This window comes from Heterocephalus glaber, unplaced genomic scaffold (genome assembly GCF_053883595.1).
Source record: "Heterocephalus glaber isolate CG9 unplaced genomic scaffold, H.glaber_assembly_v1.0 deba00001743, whole genome shotgun sequence".
In the NCBI taxonomy this organism is placed as follows: domain Eukaryota; kingdom Metazoa; phylum Chordata; class Mammalia; order Rodentia; family Bathyergidae; genus Heterocephalus; species Heterocephalus glaber.
In genome coordinates, this window is record NW_028258449.1 from 691687 (window position 1) to 712859 (window position 21173).

The 21173-nt window shown below is 46.7% G+C and overlaps 1 protein-coding gene across 5 annotated transcripts in view; it reads right to left on the bottom strand.

The window, feature by feature from the left end:
* The window catches only part of Spats2l (spermatogenesis associated serine rich 2 like), a 141125-nt gene that overhangs the window by 36102 nt on the left and 83850 nt on the right, over positions 1-21173 (bottom strand). For all 5 annotated transcript variants that reach the window (XM_087200373.1, XM_004871675.4, XM_087200371.1 and 2 more), the window contains 3 exons: positions 14127-14235; positions 11070-11119; positions 7483-7726 (listed from right to left, as the gene is read on the bottom strand). In XM_087200373.1, the coding sequence (XP_087056499.1) occupies positions 7483-7726; positions 11070-11119; positions 14127-14235 (403 nt within the window). The remainder of the gene's footprint in view (positions 1-7482; positions 7727-11069; positions 11120-14126; positions 14236-21173) is intronic.

The following is a 21173-nucleotide window of genomic DNA, read 5'->3' on the forward strand; positions in this document are numbered from 1 at the left end:
CTCTAATTGTCTCACAAAGCAACTTCAGAGGTGGAGTGGGGTGCAGGGGCAGACTATGCTTGGCCTGTAGGCCAGGAACAACACCTGCTCTTAAACATACGGTTCATTTGCTTGTAAGATTAAGGGATAGAGAAGGATCTGGAAGGAAAGGAGTAAATGTAGATTTACAACATGGAGGCCAGGCCTAGCATGATGGCAAATGCCCATAATCCTAGCACTCTGGGAGGCTGAGGCAGGACAATTCTAGTCCACCCTGGACAATTTAGCAATTCAGTAAGACTCAGTCTCAAAATTTAAAAAAAAAATTATAAAGGGCTGGTGATGTACCACCCAAACCATACCAAAACATGCATGGAGGCTGATGGTAAATTAATGGGAACTGCTACTACGGAGAGATGGGCTGCAAGCCATAACAAGCAGGACGATGGGTGAGGGAGAGGGGGAGGGGAGAGATGGAGACACAGAGAACAGCCCAGGGGCGAGGCCCCAGCAGACCCCGTGACCAACCGAGATGGCACACTCAGAGCTGCACAGGGCGATTACAGATGTGCAGGAGAACCGATGCCTTTGGAACAGAGTCTAAACGGACAGAGACACTGACACCACTCAGGTCTGCCTTCTCATGTATCAAACATAGATAGACTTCATTATTTCATTCAATTCCCATGAAACTCGAGCAGCTCAGAAGGCATTAAAGCTGGTGATTTTCCAACTGGAAGGAAAGCTCTTAGTTTTGTTTACAGCCTTGACAAGATCTTTTATGTCACCACTACTTTTATAGGTTTATTTATGTTACAAGATCATAGATAATAAAAAATAGATTAAACTGTCAACGACACAGGGTGGACATGCTGAGCAGTAAGCACCGCCTCTGCCTTATGGCCCTGCAGAATAGGCTAAGTTCTCTTTGCACCCTTGCATGTTAGCAGAACCATTTAAGTCTTTTTCAAAGACCCTCGGACATTTCCAAGAGCTCCTGATCGGTGTCAGGGTCCACACGTTTCAGTCTGGGGGGTGTTTTGTGCTCTTGCTGCACAGTTGCAGCACATGTGGTTTCTGAGGAGAAAGGAGCAGCCTTGAGGGTTCACTTGCGCAGGCGGCAGAGAAACACCCGAAGGGCCTCGCCTGTCCCGAGTCCGAGTTCGCATGCCACCAGCCCTACGTCTGCCTCTGCTTCTGTTGCACTGTCCCCTGGAGGAGAAGCAGCCTCTCCACCCTCACTGGAACACGCAGACACATGCAGCCATGGAGGGAGTCAAGCCTGGGAATTTAGACGCTAAGCGAGAATTGAGGAGGCGTGAAAGCAGCAACCGTGTGCTGTAAAATAATGTTATGGATGCATGTTCCTACAACTGCAGTATCAGCTATGTACGTATACAGTCTCTGACTGGCAAACAAGTTCTGTTCCAGGACAATGTTTGTAAGTCAGATTTGTTTGTAATCTGACAGTGAATCTTACACAGTACAGCTGTGAAAGTTTGCAACTCCAATGTTTCTAAGTCGGGGATATATATTAGTAAAGTATTATATCTTTAATTTTTAAACATAGTGAAAACCTATGGCTATGGTTTTTCAAGGGCTTCTACTAAGGTGCTTAATAAAAGTTTAAATGAGGTGCTGGCTGTCCAGACCGCAAGTCTGACTGAGACCCGGGCAGAAGCTCTTGCATCTCAGCGTCACTGTCCCCTCTGCAGAGCGCAGCCTCCATCTGACGCCCAGCACCCTGACTACGGCCTCTGGCGCAAGCATGGTGACCGACATTATTTGGTACCATTCGGTACCAAATTCAGAACCAGGACCATTTGGTGCCCTGGTTTGTTATCTCTTTTCCACTCTCCCCTCAAGGAATGTCAACTTCCTAGGCGCAAAACTTTAAACATTATTCACTTCCTTGGAGAAACACCTGCATACATTAGATACTTAGAACACTCCCTGGGTGGACAAATGAGTGGCACGAAGGTTCACTCTGCACCAGACGATGTGCTCATCACTCTAGTGAATCATGGGCTGCACTCTAGAATCTTGTAAAGTGTGCTTACACTTTCTGTTTTACAGAGGAGGAAACTGAGGCACAGAGTGGTTAACGAGTCCAGGGTCATGTATCAAGTAACTGATGAGACCAAGCTTGGAATCCATGTGGGTCTCCTGCTCATGGGCCAGCTCTGAGGTGGAGACTGCTGGGGCCCTGGCACACACCTCTGGTGCTCCTGGTTAAAGTTCTAAGCCAGCTGCGTTCTTAGTGTTGGTCATCTCTAATCCTCTGGCCCAGCAGAGGGCTAGAGAGGCGTGAGAATCACCTCAGGGTTGGGACAACAGCAACATGAACAAGTAGGATGGAAACCCCATGCCACGAACGAGCACTGACGTGCTACTGACGTGCTTCTGCTGTGTTTTACAGAAAGCACAAATGAGGGCCCCGGGGGTTTGGCTTAGTGGTTCCACCATCTGCCTCAAAAGCACAAGGTCCCGAGTTTGATCCCCAGTACCAAACCCACCCCCCCCCAAAAAAAAAACCCAGAAAGCACAAATGAGAAACAAGCAATCCACACTCTCCCTAAAGGGACCCTTTCTCTCCTACGTGGTCCACTACACAGCAGTTCTGTGTAAGGACCTAGAACTTGCCCTGTATGGGAAGGATGGCTGAGCTGGCCCGGCCTATCACCCCAGCAGACCGACCCTGGTCTAGGAGGTTTGTGGAGGTCAGCAAATGCACTGGGCCTCCATGTCTGAGGCCTGGCTGCCTGGGTGCTTTGCAGGAGCTGCAGGGACATTGAGGGAGCTGTTGGTGTCCTGCAGTCCTGCTCTGGCCCCACTCCTGGGAGTTTCGTTCTGCAGAAGCAAAGAGGAAGCTGAGTTCCTCTCTGGCCTACACGGAGGTAGGACCTAGGCTGCGCAGCAACATGAGCATCACGAAATCCGGCAGGGGGAATAGTTTAAAACATGGGGGCCAAGGTGCTTAGGACACACCGATGGGGCCTGAGGGGGAAAACAGTATCAGTGGCACTTCTTTTGGTAAAAATACATTTTGGTCTATTCCTTGCCTTAGTATTTGAACACAGAATGACTTGACTAAATTATGTCAAAGCTCTAATTTGAGCTGTTACTAAAAATTCTGAAACTTAGAAGAAAACTACTCTGAGGCCCAGACATGCTTCCAATTCCTGATCTCTCTGTTGACACATGCTCTGTCCCACTCGCCAGCACTCTGTTCACAGCCCAAGATGAGACACTCTGGGGGTGGTGACTTTTCATGTAGGAAGTCACACGCACACCTCCGTGCCACCTGCATCCATCTTAAAACCAACCTCTCCTCTACCAGAATAATGATTCTGTCTGGGACTTTAAAAAAGAGAGACCCTGAATGTCAAGGTGTTATAAAAAGATAAAACACGCTTCCCACACGCGCACAGCCTCCTGCCCTGCGGGGCACCAGGAAGGCTGCGCAACCAGGTTCATTACTTGAGAGCCCGATAAACGCTCCACACCTGGAGCCTGGAGATTTCCTGGGCTCACATGGTGAGCCCACACAGCATAGAGTATCATCACACAGCTTGGTCATTACTGCTTTTTCTAACTTCTCATTTACACATGGAGTTAGGGAGCCCATGGTTTTAGCAGCAACTCTGTGTGTACAGAAAAACCACATTCAGGCTGTTCCTGTACAGAGAGTTACAAAGAAAGCTCTTTCCTGTCTCTTAGCTGTCAGTGAGGAGACAGGACCGAAGAAGACCCCCTCTTCCCCAGGGCCAGCATTCTACTCATCATGGGGCTCAGGATGTCCAAGCCTAATGCTCATCCAGAATTCTCCAGTGGCGGTCTCAGGACTTCCTGTGGGTCAAATAAGCATCTTAAAGTCATTTAACAGATTTGGCATGAACTTATGGATAAACATTCAGTATCTTTGGGGAATAAATCTAGCTGATTATAAACTCATTTTAAAATTTATGATCATAACACGTGGGCTGCTAGGAAGTTAATGGTCAACCAGGGGGATTCTCTTCCTTTCCCAAGAGCATCTAATAACCTGACATTACCAGCATTTGTTCTTTAGCGGAAAAGTTTACAGGAAGCATAAAGATCTGTACTGAACCAGTGCTGTTAGCAACTAACGCTTTCACGCCAGCTCACAAACCCAAGGGGCACCGATTCGACTTCCTCTGGGGAAGTTTCACGCCAGGGCTCACCACAGCCCTATGCGGGGAGCTCCCTGCTGGGCACTGAGCTTTCAGGGCAGCTGCGGCCTGAAGTGCAGCACTTCCCTCACATGGCTCTTGCTCCAGTGTCACACACTTGAGAGAGGTGCTGAAACTGTTTTACAGAGAAGGCATAAATTATAAGTAAATGGACAAATATATGTGTTAGGCTTTTAGTTTATGATTGATATCGAAACAGCAACTTGAATAATGAGATTTTGAAATAATTCATGTGAAAGCAATAACAAGCTGGGAATCTGCCACTCGATTATTTAATTTCTTCCTCCTGCCCTGACTATAAATCAAAACATTGTCAAAATTGCAGGCATAGTAAAAACTGAATTAAAAAATTCCTGGAGAATTTGGATTCAAAGTGAAATAGGTTACTTTTGTTGTCATTGTTTACTGTCATGTAGTAAATAAGGATGATCTGAATTGCAGGACCTTTTTTTTTGGTACCCGGGATCGAACTCGGGCCCTTGTGCTTGTGCAGCAGGTGGTGGAACCACTGAGCTAAATCCCCAGCCCCCAATTGCAGGACTTTTAATGGGATTGTTACGAAGTGTTTCTTATGAGCAACGTGAGAAGCTCATGTGCTATGTTGTGTGTGCGGTACTCCACACTCCCTCCTGCGTCCATCCCTGTGATGGTTAACTGCTGCGTCACCTTGAACAAGCAACGCCCAGCTGCCTGGGTAGCACAGTTCTGGGTGTGACTGAGTGGATTTACTGAAAATGGAAGACCCACCCTGGGTGTGAGTCCCACCAGACAGCAGGCTGAAAAACGAAGGCTCATTTCTGTTTCTCCAGAGGAGCTCTCGGCTTTGCCTTTGCCTTGGGTGTTCGCACAGACCCGTCAGCCTCCTGACAGACCTGCACAGCACACTACCGTGAACTCCGGGCCTTCAACCTTTGCCCTTTGGACGCTTTCACACCTGACTCCGTGGGCGGCCGCTGTGAGCCCATCATGTACATACTTAGGTGTTTGTATATCTTACATTAGACCTGCTTCTCGAGGGAGCACTGAGTGACACAGTGCCCGTGCCCACTCTTCGATGGACCGGGCTCTCTGAAGCAAGGACCATGTGATGAGCACCTCTGGCTTGTGGAGGACGGCACTGCCTGGTGACCAGCAGGGGTGCAGCCCATCCAGGCCTCTGGGTCAAGGGCTCCGCACTGCTTTCCAGCCTTGTATTGTCTTGAGCACCTGACCCTGGACACTGGTCCTCAACACTCATCTCCTCCATACACGTGTCTCCCTGGGTTGTGCCCAAATCCTAAACTCATTGCTATGGTTTGTGTCCGCATGTCCCCAAGGCCTCCCATGCTCAGAGGCGGGGCCTCTGGAGGGTGACTGGATCACAGGCCCTGCAGAGGACTTGCTGTCCGTCAGGAGGGGCCTGGGGGGAAGAGGAGGGGCCTGGGGGTGTGACCTAGAAGGCTCCTCCCTTCTCTCTCTGGGTCCTGTCTGCCTATTATGAGCAGCTTGCTTTCTCCACAGTGCTGCCTGCCTGGGAGCTAGCAGGCTGTGGGCTGAAACCTCTACACACTGAGCCAAAATAAGCCTCTCCTCCCATAAGCTGTGGGTGTCGGGTGTTGTCTCCCAGGGACAGGGAGTGACAGAGATGCTGACCAATATACCCATCGCCTTCTCTACAAGAATACTAGAATGGTGGTCCCTCACAGCCCAGGCTACCATGTCTTCCCCATTCTGCTGAGCCCCAAATGTCGGACAAGTTTCAACAGTCACTCAATGAACTCAGGATGTCACAGCCGCAAAAGAAACTGAGAGTTAGCTGTGTCAAGGTTTTCAGAGGGATTTGCCCCTGCACAGCAGTCAGCTGAAAACCTGAGGGGTGACAGAAATGTGTGCAAAATGACTGTGCATGACTTAGTCCCAGGAACGTCTGTCTTGCAGCACAAAGAGCTGTCATGAGACCCACATGTTCTCGTGTCCTCTTGGACACGCACTATTGTTAACATTTTCTTTTTCTTTTTTAATTATATGAGCCTGTATGGTTTTACTATGAGTTTTCAGGATTTAGGAAAGTTTTCAGGATGCAAGTTCTGTGTACATTAAAGGGGAAGAGGGCACTTTATGGTGTTTATAACTAAGGGTCTTTCACCAAGTGCAAGAGCACATGGCCAACCACACCAGGGCCTGGCACCCGGGCTGGCACCGAGCACCCATCAGTCTGAATTTCTACCCTTGCATTCCCAGACTCCACACACATGCACACACACGTGTGCTTACTGAAGGCTTCTTCATGTCACACAGGCAAATGTCTTACCTCTTCTAAGTAAAGCAATTCATTACAAGTGAGTGGAACATCTGGCCACTTTGTAAGGCTTCTATTTCAGTTCTTCCTGCAGTCCTTCTATTCCCGCTGAAATTGTTTCTAGGGAGGATATGTCATGTATAAAGTTCATTTTAGGGTCTGACAGGGTCAGACAGTTGCTGTGACCAGTGATCTTTCGGGGCCTGTGCAGGCATGTGCAATGGTTCCAGTGTGCTCCCCAGACTCCTGTGAGGGAATCTCGTCCCCAGTGCAGCATTGTGGAGAGCAGGACTGCAGGGTGACCGGGCATGGGCTCCGCCCTCGGGAAGGGGCCGGGCTGCGGCCAGGAGAGTGGGCCACTGGCTGCTGGTCACTGGGCCAGTTAGAGGGCTCTCCTCTAACTCTCACTCTCTGCTCCTCGGTCTTGGATTTCCCGGGCTCCAGAAAGTGAGCCATGTAAACTCCATTGTGTGTGATTTACCGCCTGTGGTGTTCTGTTGCAGCAGTAGCAGAAAAGAGACTAAGACTGTGCTTGTTTTACATAATGGAAACGAGACCTTGAAGAAATGAGGCACCAGAGATCGGAGTAATTCATGTATGGCAGTAACACAAATCACTGACATTCCAGATTCTAACACTGGTATGTTCTATGGCATCACACAGAAGTTGCCAGGAAATTAAAATAATGTGGTCTACCCCTTCTAAAAGAAAACAGTAACATTGCTTTTTGTCACCAGTCTGTTCCAGCAGAACTGTCTGGCAAGAGTGCCCTTTCTGAACTAGAACTCCCGTTTTCTTTTTCTTTTTCTCTTTTTGGTACTGGGGATCGAACTCAGGACCTTGTGGTTGCAAGGCAGGTGCGGTGCCACTGAGCCAAATCCCGGGCCCAGAATTCCCGTGTTCCGTGGACCCTAACGTGACCTCCGCCTTGGCGGACGCGAGCGCCTTCTGGTGGCCTCGTGCAGCAGGCTGACCTCTCCCCTGCAGGACTCACGGCCCCGAGCGACTGACCTGCAAGCCCGTGGGGCACCTGGCGAGGCTCCTCCAGGATGGAGATCCTCTTCTCCCGAGAGGGCAGGGCGGGCTTCTCGCCGGCCGAGTCTGTGGACGAGCTGTCCTTCTCGCAGCTGCCCACCAGGCCATTCTGCACCAGGGGCTGTGGCTGCACGGGCCCTGCTCCAGGCCTCTCAGCCTTGTCCTTCGCATCCTTGTTGCCTTGATGCTGCTTGGATTTGCTTCTTTTTCTTTTATTATTCTAAGGTGAGAAGCAAATGAGAAAAATAACAGTATTCAGCTCAGAGCCTTGAAATATAAGATGAACTAGAGATTTGGAAATAAGATCATCTTTTTTGGTTCTAGCGCTTTTAACAGGATGGGTAAAAATGCCTACATTTTTATTAACCACTCAGATTCATTTAAAGTTTTTTCTTTCTACTTGGGACTCTGCTGTATGAATGGTAACACAGTAAAACCTTGTGACATCCCTGAGGGAACCTGAGTTCAGTCTTGGTGTCGTGAAGCCCAGCCTGTTTCTTTCTTTCTTTTTTTTGGTACTGGGAATCAAACTCGGTACCTTGTGCTTGGGAGGCAGGCGGCGGATTGTTTTTTTTCTATTAAGTTTATTGGTACATTTTAGGTATACAATGTGATGACATTCATCATTGGAGATTTGCACCTTTACATAATCTCTCTTGGTTCTTATTTTTTCCCCCTTCCCTGCCCTCCCTTCACCCTCTCCATCCCTATTTACAGACTTTGTTTCCATTTCTTCATTTTCTCCTATTAATTCCATTCCCTTCCTTTCCCCTACCCCTCCCACTTCCCCTTTAGACTTTTTCTTCCTATTTCACATTATCTATTATACATTTTGATCCTTTATACTTTCAGTTTCTTACACCAGAGAAACTATTTGTTACACACGTGTGTCCTATTTATTTCACTTAAGACGATACCCTCAATGTGCACCCACTTAGCTATAAAAGACTCTAGTTTCTCATTCTTTATGGCTGAGTAGTATTCCACTTTATTAAAAAACCACATCTTCTTTATCCAGTCTCCAGTTGATGGGCACTTGGGCTGTTTCCAAGTTTTAGCTATTACAAACTGTGCTGCTATGAACATGGGTGCATGTATATCGCTGTGGTATGATTCTTTTAATTCCTGTGGGAAGTCACCCAGCAGGGGAACAGCTGGGTCAAATGGGACCTCCAGTCCTAGCTCTTTGAGGAATCTCCATACTGATTTCCACAGTGGTTGCACCAGTCTGCACTCCCACTAACAATGGAGAAGGGTTCCCTTCTCCCCACACCCCCACCAGGATTTGATATTGGTTGATTTCTTGATAGCAGCCATTCTTTCTGGGGTGAGGTAGAATCTCAGTGTTGTTTTCATCTGCATCTCTCGAATGACCAGTGATGTTGAACATTTTTTCAGGTTTATTTTCTGCTTTTACTTCTTTGTCTGAGAAATGTCTGTTCATTTCAGATGCCCATTTTTCAATTGGGTCTTTGAATTTGGGGGGTCTAGATAGTAGTCCTTTGTCGGAGGAATAGCTGGTAAATTTTTTTTCTCACATTGTAGGTTGTCTCTTAGTTCTGTTAGTGGTTTCTTTTTAATTCTTTCTGCTTTTGAGACTGGGTCTCACTGTGTAGTTCAGGCTGGCCTCGAAATCACAGCAATCCTCCTGCCGTAGCCTCCCAAGTGCTGGAACTACAGGTGTGTGCCACCACATCCAGTGAGCTCCTTTCTTAAGAGGTGATGGGTGAGGGAGGCCAAAAGGGAGCTAAGGCTCTGACATGGGGAGGCAGAGACCAGGAGAGGGCTGGAAAGGAGAAAGGCAGGTCCTCGAAGGCCAGGTGGCATGTGTGAAACAGGTACCACTAACCAGGATGTCCTGGAATGACCATCAGTGGTCAGGATCCCAGGCAGCCCCATGCGTATCCAAGCCAGCGAAGACCTTGCCACAGGTGATGGTAACTGCTCCGGGCTTCCTGGACTGGGGCTGTGCAGTCGGATCCCTGGGCTGCTCTGTGACCAGCCAAACAGTGTTATAAGCTTCATTTCACTACTTTGAAAGAGCACAACCCTTGGGACCCCAATACTACACTATGACCGGTTTTATCACATGTCTCCTAAAATGTCCTGCTGGTGAATATACAATGCTACCCCGGAAACTAAGAACATGCTGGTCCTGATTGTGCGGCACACTTTGTGTGGCTCTGGTTTTGTACCCAGCTGATGCTCAGTGCCCTTAACAATCAGAGGGGTGCAGCCCCAGCCACTGGGAACAGAGGCTGGGGGCATGAGGAAGCCCCGCCCACCTCCGGACCTGGCAGGACCAGCTGAGCACCAGCTGGCTTTGTTCTGCTGCGCACTTGGAACGGAGGAGTTTCTTCCTTCCCACTCCCTTTCTTTTCTCCTGAAGCTGCAACCACGCCCTGGCCAAAGAGGCGACCTCTGGCTGCAGGAGCATCTGGAAGCCCTGACTGCGAGGCTCTGGGCGGTGGTGGCAGAACCACGCCCGGGTGCCGCAGCGGGCTGCTGGTGTCACTGCGGGTGCTCAGAGGTCTGCCGTCGCTGCTCCAGAGGGAGGAGCAGGGCCAAGCTGGGCCCGCAGCTGCTGTCTGCATCGTCTGTTTTCACCAGGGAAATTTAAAACCCAAATCACACATCTGAAATTTTTCCATGTAAAGATAAATACTGCCTTTCAATCACTTGCAAATCATCTTCATCCTGCACAGAAGCCTAAGCTATGATTAAACACGAGCAGAGACTAAAAAATGACATACAAAGATGAAAAAGACCAGAAGAGGAGAAAGGATGACTCTAGGAACCCGGCGACCTTGGGACTGTGTGGAAGCAGCCCTTCTTTTCGCGCTGGGAACCTGTCCGCAGACAGCGATTCCCGCGGGGGAGTCGTGGTTGCTGGAGCCTCACTCCCCAGAAGACCACCGCAGGGTCTTCCATCACGTGCGCGGGCAGCTGTGCCCAGTGACAGTCTCCACGGGGCGGAGGAAAACTGCCCGCAGTCCTCAAGGGGTGGTACGCCAGCACCGAGGGCACTGTCTGGCATTTTCTTCTTCTTTGGTACTGGGGATCGAACTTGACCTTGCGCTTTTGAGCCAGGCGGCAGAACCACTGAGCTAAATCCCCGGCCCCTCTTTCTTCTTTTATTAAAAGATCTACCTTATTTTTAGCCAGAAAATCCATCTCAGGGTGGCCTTGGACAAATTCTTTCTATTGAGAACACATATTTGGAGGTGTTCAAGTATCTACAAAACACTCCTTTTTTTTCCCATCCCATTTACCATGGGATATATTCAGGCAGGTTAATGTCTTGAATGATTTGAATCCTCCAGCTGGGTTCCCCTGACCCCAAGAAAGAAACACAACTCTGGAACTTGCTAAGCATGTCTGTGGTTGAAGACGTGGAACGGGAAGTAAGGGCATTCACAGTGAGGATGGCTCAGGACCCGGAAAGCTTTCTGGGTGTACACAGTAATGAATTTGAAAAAAGCATAAACTGGCATCTTTGTTAAAAAGGGGACTATGACGGTCTGATCGAAGACATTACTACTTCACAGTCACATTACTCTTACCTTCCTTTTTCCTGTCAGATTCCATTCTTTCAGAACTTGAACTGCACTGCCTAGATAAAGACAAAAAGCTTCAACAAATAACCACATAATAAAACCCCACACAAAATTCATCTCTGTCTTTCTATCTTAGTAGCAATTTTCTTTTTGGTTTTTTCATCTGTTTTGATACATTCTACCTTAATGAAAATGCCAGTTTCATTTCTTATTTCCCAGATTTTCATTTAATTCACCGCACAATCTTGGTTTTATCAAAATATTAAGCTCCACTACATGAAACTTACTTTTAAAAATCATTATATTGTCTTAGGGAAAATGAAATACATCTTGAGAATTTTCTGATGTCTTTACTGCCATAGGTAGAATTAAAACTTTTGTTTGATATATGAATAAAAATACCTACAAGCCTCTGAGCCAGGCAAAAGTTCGTGAATATTACTAGCCGGGGATCAGCACTCTGCATGGGGACTGCTTCCCTCTTCCTGTGTTTATTCATGTTCACAGCCTACAGGGAGACGACGGGAGCAGATCCTGCCGTCAGCTTCTGCTTGCCATGGACAGGACGGCAGGACTTTCTGAGGCCGATGAAGTTCACCAGACGGCAAACTGGGCCCCAGGTCCCGGCCATCCCATTTACACACAAGCAGGAAACTGCACTGAGTTGGAGGAGGAGCCTGGCCTGATGATGTCATGTGACGTTTTAAAGCGACATTTAATCACTGGCCAGTTACAGCATTTCCACATAGGACAACCAATTTCACTCCTTCTAACTGTTGGGGCAATTTCGACAAGTTACTAGGAATGAGTGTATCAGTTATTTTTAGATGAACAGGTACTTTGAAGAGAGTAACCCTAAAAGATTTAGCAATTTAAGCATTCTCATATGATCTTACCAGACTAATTGCTCTTTACAAGGAGGATGCTGGGTGAACAAGGATAAGCTTCAGGCCAGTCTTTGTAACAAGTTTCACAATAGCAGGTCCAGTTGAAACTTGCAGTCACTGACAGGTAAGCAGAAGGCCCTACTGCCATGTTTAGACAGGCTGATTATTTTTATCTATTCAAAGTTTCCATTTCAATGCCTCTCTTAGACTTGAGTTGTGTGTACTTGAAATAATAAGATTGCACCTTAACAGTAAGTTATAATTCAGACTTTTTATTAACTGGGATGATCTTTCTCTAATTTGCCTGGAGAATTAACATTTCACAGCATTTTCCTGTTGAAGAGTTATAGGAAGTCATCTTCATGAAGTTTCCTAGTAAGTCACTCGAGTGGTCATTAATCATTAGGGTTATTCTTACTTATAGTCAAGCTTTCATTTTACAAGTAAAACTGAATTTTAAAAATTGTTAAATGCTGTTCTTTTTAATCAGAAGAAGGTGAGTTGCTTACTGTTTTTGCAACTGCAATATTCAGTTAGTCCTCTCATTTTCATGTGACATAAATTCTACTTGTAATTTGGATGATGGGATTATTAAGAGTAATTCTGTAGAAGAAACACCCATATTTATAGAGGATTTTGAAACTGTTACTATTACATTTTAATTACATCAAACTACTTATTTAGAATTTTTAAAAGCCACTTGGAAACAGTTTTTTCAATATGCCTAATAAGTGACTCTACATAGTTTCAGCTCTCAGTGTTTTTTAAACACGTTTTCGTATTGTTTCTTGACCACCATGATATGAGGTCCTGATGAATTTTCTAACAAATCTCAACATGGACAGGGTGAACATGGACGTCTCAAGAAGGCCCAACAAGGTGCTCCAGTTAGACCGGAACAGACCTGAGACGCCACTGATGACTGCGTCTGTGCTGCTCATCGGGCCTCGGCAGTGGGGAGAGGGAGGAAGGAGGGGGCAGCCTTTTTCTTTTGCTAGAACTTTTTTCCAATAAGTGCTGTGGCCAAGAGAAACCTCAGAAGGGGATTTATCTGAGCCAGGATGAGCTCATTTCCAAAAAATTTTTTGAGACAAACTACTCAATGCTCCAAAGTCAGATTAATATTATATATCCTACTATTTGTTTCTAACTAGTAATGAGTCTACATCTGTTAGTTTTTGGAGAGGGGAAAAACTGAGAAAAGTCATGTACAGTAGATCTGCTTGCAGGTCTATTCTGAACGACGACCATTCGCTAATCCAGTTAGAGCCCTGCACCTTGACAGCTGATATCAGAATGTGAACAGTTGCTTGAACCTGGGATCTTGCCCTGACATGCAATTATACCTGCAGAAACTCAAGAAGGTTCCTCTACTCCTCGGAAAATAGGCAAATCCTACTGTCCTCAACAAAGCATATGCAAGCTGCAGCTGGGACATGTGCTGATGCACACGTGGCCCCTGCCTCCTTCCTGTGATCCCGAGTAGCAAGTCCATGTTTACAGAACAAATGAACACCAGGGCAGAAGATGTTCATATCAGAGGACCGATAAAGGGTCTTTGTTCAAAGCTGAAACTTGTTTAATTTGACTGGGGAGGAGACTTCCCCATAATGTGCAGAAAATTTAAGGCTTTAAGTTATGAAATTACAGGATAAACACAGTCATGAGACTTTAGATTCTGTCACATCCCTGGCAATGGTCTGTTTAAAAACAAAACAAAAAAATTTTTTTTTTTTTAAGGAAACAAAAAGGTTTTAGAAGCAGGAAAAATGAACAGACATTCTGAGTTCGAGGTTCCGGTCATGAAGCTGAGCAGAATTATGCTGGTGGGAAAGGTAAGAAAACCTCCCAGGGTGACAGTGATGATGCTGTCCTCCATTCGCAAGGGTGCCACCAAGTAAAGCATGTGTTTAATGACAAATTGGAAGGAGATTTGCAGCACTGCAGCCAGTAACCGCTGTACACTTATCTTTGTAGTCTTTTGTTGATTTTAAAAAGAATATCCAAATTCTCTTACTAAATATGTCTGTGTTCTTAAAGTATAGCATATTTTTGTGAGACGTATTAGGAGCTAATTGACATTCAGTTGATTTAAAGGCCCCCAAACCTAAAAAACATCCTAATTATGGGTGACTTAGTTCCAGTATCTTCAGTCTCAGGGAGCAGGTATACCCACCATCCACAAAGGCCTGCACAGCTTTATCCACGTTAAAATCAAACTGTTGTAGCACCAGAACTATTTCATTATTGCTTTTGTTGGGAACGACTGATCTAACTGCGTAGATCTGTAAGGAAAAAAAGAAGAAAAGAAAGAAAGGTAAACACTTTACATATGTTTCATTTGTAACTCTCCCACTGGCCAGAAGATTGCGAGAGAGGCCTGAGGCCTCTGCTCTGTCTTCCTCCTCCAGGCGCTGCAGGCCAGTGCAGCCTCGCATGATGCTCACCTCGATAGCCCTCCACCTGTGCGCACACTTCCACAGAGGCCTCCTTGTGGGCCAAGGGGCCAGCTCTGGCTTGGCAGCCCCCTTCCCCAGGACCGAGACACATCCAAGATGTGTTTTCAGTGAGGACACAGCATTGATGTGTGTCGGGCTTCCTTCCCGCTGGCTCAGGGGCACCTTTAAGAGTGTACAGAAACAGCCTCGCGCCTCTGCTTCTCTAGCTGCACAGTGGAAGCAGTCATGGTGGGGTCACAGAGTAGGCATGAACCCCACTAATGTTTATCAAGATAGGCAAATGTGACCACTCTATTTTTAAAATGGTAATCCTAGCTATAATCCAGAAAATGATCTCAAACACACTTCTGAAAAGCAAACATTTAAAACTGTGAAAGTAAAAACATAGATGAGCTAAGGGTTTTGATAGGTATAAGCTTATATTCAGTGTTTGATAACCTATATGCATTTCTCCCTAGAATGCAGCAGCAGTATTCTTTTTTGTTACCTATTTGAATTAATTGGCCATTATCTCAAAGAACTTGGGATTATTACAGGATGCTCTGTCTATTTTAGCAATGCCCAGTTCATCCTAGTTTTCTGTGAAAAGGATTTCAGTACTAACAAATACTAGATTCCTGCATTATTCAAAGGTAACGGCTGTTAAAGCCCCGAAAAAGCTTTGCTACCACTCTCACTAGTGGTCAGATTAAGATCAACGAGTTTTAGAGTTAAATGGAGTTGGATGTAATCAGATTCATGAAATATGGATTATATGGGCTGCAATGTGCAATGGGATGCTATTGACCAGGATGCTTAATTGAACAATACAGTTTCTTTCTTGACTATGTTAGAAACAGGCAGCCTATTCCGTATAGTATATAGAAGTATTTGGGTTATAATGAAAAACAGAAAAAGCTATGAAAAACATGACTCACAGAGGTGTTGGCATTATTGATTAGAAATTTGGTTTTGAATTGTGACATTGGTAAATGCTAAATGTGAGTTTTTACCAGGACTGTAATATACATTATATATATATATCTCCAAGATTCTCACATTTAATGATTCTTAGTTTTCTAGGCTCCATTAAAAACAGTAAACAGTAACTCCTTTAAACCTAGGTTATTTCTTATTTCTTCTGTATATCATCTTTCCAAATCCAATTCAGTGAGTATTCTTTGAACACCTATTGTGTGATGAGCCACCAAACTTCCTGGAACTGGAGGGGATACTGACTGCATGATCACACAAGTTAACATGCAGCTGTGCATTGCATACAAGCACTACACAGGCATTGATGGGGCACCTGACTTTATAGTGAGAGGAGACGGGTGGGTGGGAAGGGGAGTGCACTTGGGGCAGAAGCAGTGACAGGAGCCAGAAGGGGCTAGAAGTGAGTGGAGGAGGTGGGGAGAGGCTGCAGCGGGTGGAACCAGGTCAGGGTCAGCAGGAGGCTGGGCCCCTCAGGGAAGGGGCCCACTGAGCAACCCTCAGCCGCCTTCCACGGACGTGACTTTCCTCATTCACTCACTGTGTTAGCAAGATAGTTGTTTCTCTCTCATATATCTTTAAAAATGCATGCATCCCAACCTGAATGGTTATTACAGTCTAATAATAAATAAGTCTGCCCGAAGGTACCACTGCACTGGAGTTGCATATACGAATGCACATTTGTCTTCTAATACATTTCTTTTAAATAAAATTCTAGCATTTTAAGCCACTGTGGATTGATCCATAGTCTATAAAATTTCTTACTATTATCATTATTTCCACATCTAGTGTGCCCTTCTAATACAATGTCTAGTTATTAATTACATCAATTAAATTATTGTTACATTAGATCAGTTTTCAATCTACCCACACAGCTGTGAACAATAAAGACCCAGAATTATGGAACAAACATCGAATTGTTCTCCCTGCTTCCACTCTCTCCCCTGAAAAACACAATGTTTTATTAAGTAAAGGTGAAATGAAATATAAGGCAGTGCTTATAGAGACACTTCCTTTCTAGGTGTTTATACTACTTTTTCCCAAAATACAGCCTCGGTCAGGTATGTACAGAAAGCATTTTCCATATTTCTCGTTTTCTATATGCTAGCTCTCAACGTATCTTTAAAAAAATGGCAGTAACTGAGTTCTGCTATCAAATCTAACTATGGAATTCCCAGAGGACAATATTTATTTTACACAGGTATTCCAAGGTTTACTGAAAGGAAGGAAAAAAAAATACTTTCTGTCTATTTATGGCTATTCCACCGTGAAGTTGAATTCTAGTGCATTTCCAGGAGGGCAGCCACTTTCTGCTGTGACCCCCGGGCTTGCTGAGCCCTGACTCAGCAGAACCCCAGGGAGGAAGCCTTCTGTCCTAAGGGGCACCCGTCAGGAAGCAGTGTTAGCACGGGGTGTGGGAGCTACCTGGAGTCACAGCGAGGCCGCACTCCAAGGCTGCCTCTGCATTGGAAAGGAGCTCCTGGAGGACTGGCTCTATCGGTGCATGTCTAATGGGAGCTTGCATATGAAGGACTAAGATTCATATGAAGGACTGCCTGCTGGGCAGACTGCTTTTGGAGGCTTCACACCAAGGCTTTCCTCCTGGCCACACCCCAGGCTGGTGTGGTGCAGCTGTGGCCTCAGACCCATGCTGGAAGCTGCTGTGCTTGACTGAAGCTCTGCAGGACTCTCCTGCCCACCGTAGAATGGCCCACAGGGCCCACAGGTGGCCACTCAGGCTGCTGGCTGATAATCAACACATTCAGTTAGCAAGTGCTTTACCTTCCTAAAATCACATTCCTCTGTCTTGCTTCTTCTAGTTTAAACCTTATTAGGCAAATTCAGTTTGTGCAGGTTGTTCTGAGTTTTCTTTTGATTCCTTCCTCTCTCTGGGGCTTTGCTCTCTGGCCCCACAGGCTCTGACTCACCTGGCTGCCCCAGCTGAGCAGCATGGCAGGGTGGATGAATGCCACAGCCCTGTCAATGGATCTCCTCATTCACATGGTGCAGTTTGGAGCCTATCTGTGCTGAGCTCTTAGGAGCTCTGCTGGCTTTCCTGATGAGCCGTTAGGCTGTGCCTGAGTCCCAGGTGATTCTAACCACAGTGACTCCACCTCCACAGGCTATGTGAACAGTAGAGGCCCAGCACTGTCAACTGGACCAAACAAGAAGCCAGGAGAGTTCTGCCCTGAGAAGGCAGTGCCTAGCAGTGGAGCCAGACACATCTGCAATGACGGAGTAAGGAGTGGGAAGTGTCTCCACAAACCAGGTACCGTGGCCCCACCGAGAAGCGAGCAGTTCTGTTTGCCTGAGGAGGGGAGAACTCTTTTGGGAGGGGACAGCCACGTGCCACAGAAGGAGCTTGGGGTAAAGCACACCTGTGTTCTAATCTTGGCTCCCCGACACGCTAGCACTGTGATCTTGGGTGAACTACCTAGATCTCTGAAACTTGGTTCTGATGAGGATGTTACCTGTACGAATGTAAAAATGGAAAGAGACAATGTGTGAAAGTGTTTGGTACAGAATTGGACATATATTAACTGCTCAATAAATTTCAAGCACAGAAGAGTGGCAGCATTTATATTGGGCCACGAGGAAGGAATGCTCAGGGCGTGGCTCTGAAACCCCAAGAACCTGGGCCTGGAGTGCCACTCTAAGCTCGCTAGGGAAGGTGGCCCGAATACCTCCTCTCAGGGCCTCTTCCTCCACAGCCTTGCTTCCCGGCAGTGGACCAAGACTCTCCCCAAAGCTCTTCTCCTACAGCTGCAGGTGCCACAGGAAGTCCATCTTTGGCCTGCCTGAAATGTGCTTCCATCTCCCTCTTCTTCTTTCATTCCATTATTTACCAAATGTTCAGCACTGCACTAAGGCATAGACACAACAGTAACAAAAGAAATACTGCCAAACTGAAGTCACTGCTAGACCTAGAGAAGGAAACAGATGTAAAAACGTAAATTGAAAATCTACATACAGATGCACCTTGGCTAACAACAGAGGTTATAGCCAGATAAATCCATCATTAAAAAATGCTATACACTGAAAATGCATTTAATATTCTTAACTTAGAGAACACCATATGTTGACCCAGCCTGCTTTAAACATGCTCAGGCAGTTACATTTGTCTAACCCAAAGCCTATTTTAAATAAAGTGCTGACATCTTAATTTATTGAATCCAGTACTGAAAATGGAAAATAGAATGGTTACATGAGCACTGCTTTCATACCACTGTGAAGCTGAAAAATTGTAAGTTTGAAGCTGAAAAATTGTAAGAGCCATGATCAGTTGGGGACCATGTGTAATGGCACCTCAGGCCTGCAAGTCCTACGAAGCAGGCAATGAGACCACACTGCAGTGAGCTGCAATGCCAGGCCGTGCCTGGTCTGAAGACAAGTGGACCAATCAGGCTCCCTACCTTGGGAGTCTCGTCACTTAGTACGGAGGGAGCGAGCCTGACTGGGGAAGGACAGGCCAGGCTCAGAGGTGCTATGCCAGGTCCACGCTGTTGCCTGGGTTTCCCAAAGTCCCAAACACCTCACCAGACCTGTGTAGTGGCCTCTTTCTTACTTGCCCTAGCGTGAGAAGGTTTTAGTGAGTGCTTGAGGGCAATATTAGCAGACAGGATTGGAAAGAGAAGTAATGTAGCCAAATAACTCATCTAGTTGGCAAAGAGGACATGGAAGATTTCAAAGGCAAACCCAGTCCAACTGTGAACGGCTCACGAGTGCTGCTCAGACCCCCTCGGTGTGTGCACTGTTGTAATTATTTACTGTGTCACCATTTGCTCCACAAGGATGAGCTCCTGAGTGGCAGGGCCTCCAACAATGGGTGGCATTCCGCAGATGATTCATGATGTCTGTCGAATGGCTGAATGATTGAAGGAATAAACAAAAGCAGGGAATCTAGTACAATGATCACTGAAGTACTCCCAGATTTTTAATCTGTTTTTTTTCGGTGCATCTCTATAATTCAGCACAAAGTATCACACAGTATTAACAGCTGAATGGATTCTAGCCAGGATGTGTGCAGTGCCTCTGAGGTCCCACGCAGTGTACACGGCTGGTGCCTGCCTTAAAGAGCTTGCAATCTCAGAGCGAGCTCGATCTCATCCTCTGCAATAAGGACAGCAATCAAACAGCTGGCACTGAGAGCTGGAATTATTTATGGGTTTGCCATTCTGCAACTTTGAAAGGAATTTTATAATCAGCTCTGGTCACATTTCTCCAATGCTGACCATTCAGAGATGCCTTGAAAACAGCTCACCTGTGAGCGCTCTGCTTCCCTTGCTGGGCCACTCAGATTATCTGCAGCAATGAAGGCAGCTCTCCCATGAATCTTCTTGGGGAAGGAAACGCTTTGCACACCAGTTCCTCTGCATCATGGCTAAGTCCATGGTTTCGCTGCCCTTTCTGAATCTACTTTCTGCCAGTAAAAGTATGTATGAAGTATCATGTTCAACTTGGCTGACTTTTGGGAATTAATACCAGGGGTACAGATCAAAGTTAACTTGGGGGGAAGGAAATAAGCATTAGAAAGAATGAAGATTTGAAGAGAAAAAATGGAGCTGTGCTAGAATCAAAGAAAGTTTGACCCCAACTCCCTGGGCATTGGACTGGCATGTGGCTCTTATTCAGAGGCTTGGGGTGAGACTGCATCTCTAGTAAGTGCAGAGGTGATGTGGATGCCACCGTTCAGGGATGACCAGGCAGAACAGTGGCTCCCCCACGCCTCCAGACCTGGTCCCTGTAACCTGTGAACATGAGGGTTATACAGATGGCGCGACCTCGAGGCAGTGGTGGTGTCATCTCACTATTTCAGTGGGCCCAGTACAATGACAGAAGCTTCTGGGTAGAGGGCCTAGAGGCAGTGTTAGAGTGATGCTGTGTGAGCAGGACTGCTGGCCCTTTGGGGACGAGCTGAGGCAGCTCCCAAGCTGGAGCGGGCACGCGGAGGAGCGTGCGGCCACGCTGGCACCCTGCTGCGAGTGCAGTGAGACCCACCTGGACCTCTAAGCTCCAGAACCGTAAGGTGAGATCTGCTGCAGCAGCAATGAGAAACTAATGCAAGAGGCCAGCCCGTGGGGAGCATGTGTCCCAGTGTCTCTGTTCATAGGGAGGTGTCTTTCTTGACCTCACTAACTACCCCTTGTTTTAAGTACACCTTCCAGATGGCGCTGCCCCCAGCAAACACTGCGTGACTCTAGCTGTGCGCTCACTCAAGCTAGCGTTGCTGAGGGGATGAAAGGAAACTCAACCCGACACAATCTCGGCTCCCCAGACCTGAAAGAAAGAGCAAGCGAGACAAGGTGAAGCCGTCCGTGATGGCCAACTGCAGTCATTCTGACAACACAGCCCCAGCTCCCGCCCATTCTCCCTTTTTTCCCTCACCAACCCAGGCAGGTGCCTTCGTCTCTCCCCGGGACTCTGGAAAATGCCTCCTGATTGGGTTCTCTGGCTTGGTTTCCCCTCTCTCCAATCCACCTTGAAGCAAGCACTGTCCACAGTTTATCTTCCACAAATGTCCGAGCACATGTACTGATGCAGGGAAGGAGCCGGTGTGGGGGAGAATTTGCAGAGAGGAGAGGTAAGTTACAAAGCAAGACCCCAGAGGAAATGAGAAATGTTACAAAAACTCCATACGGAAGAGCAAGCTTTGGAAGGGAGCATTTATTTCTTCTCTCAAAATTTCAAGAGAGGAGGAAAAGAGGAAGGGAGAGCGAAGAGACATAACAACTTGAGATTTCGAAGAAGGAAATTTCTGCAAACTATTCCTCTGAATTTGATTGTTGGTTTGC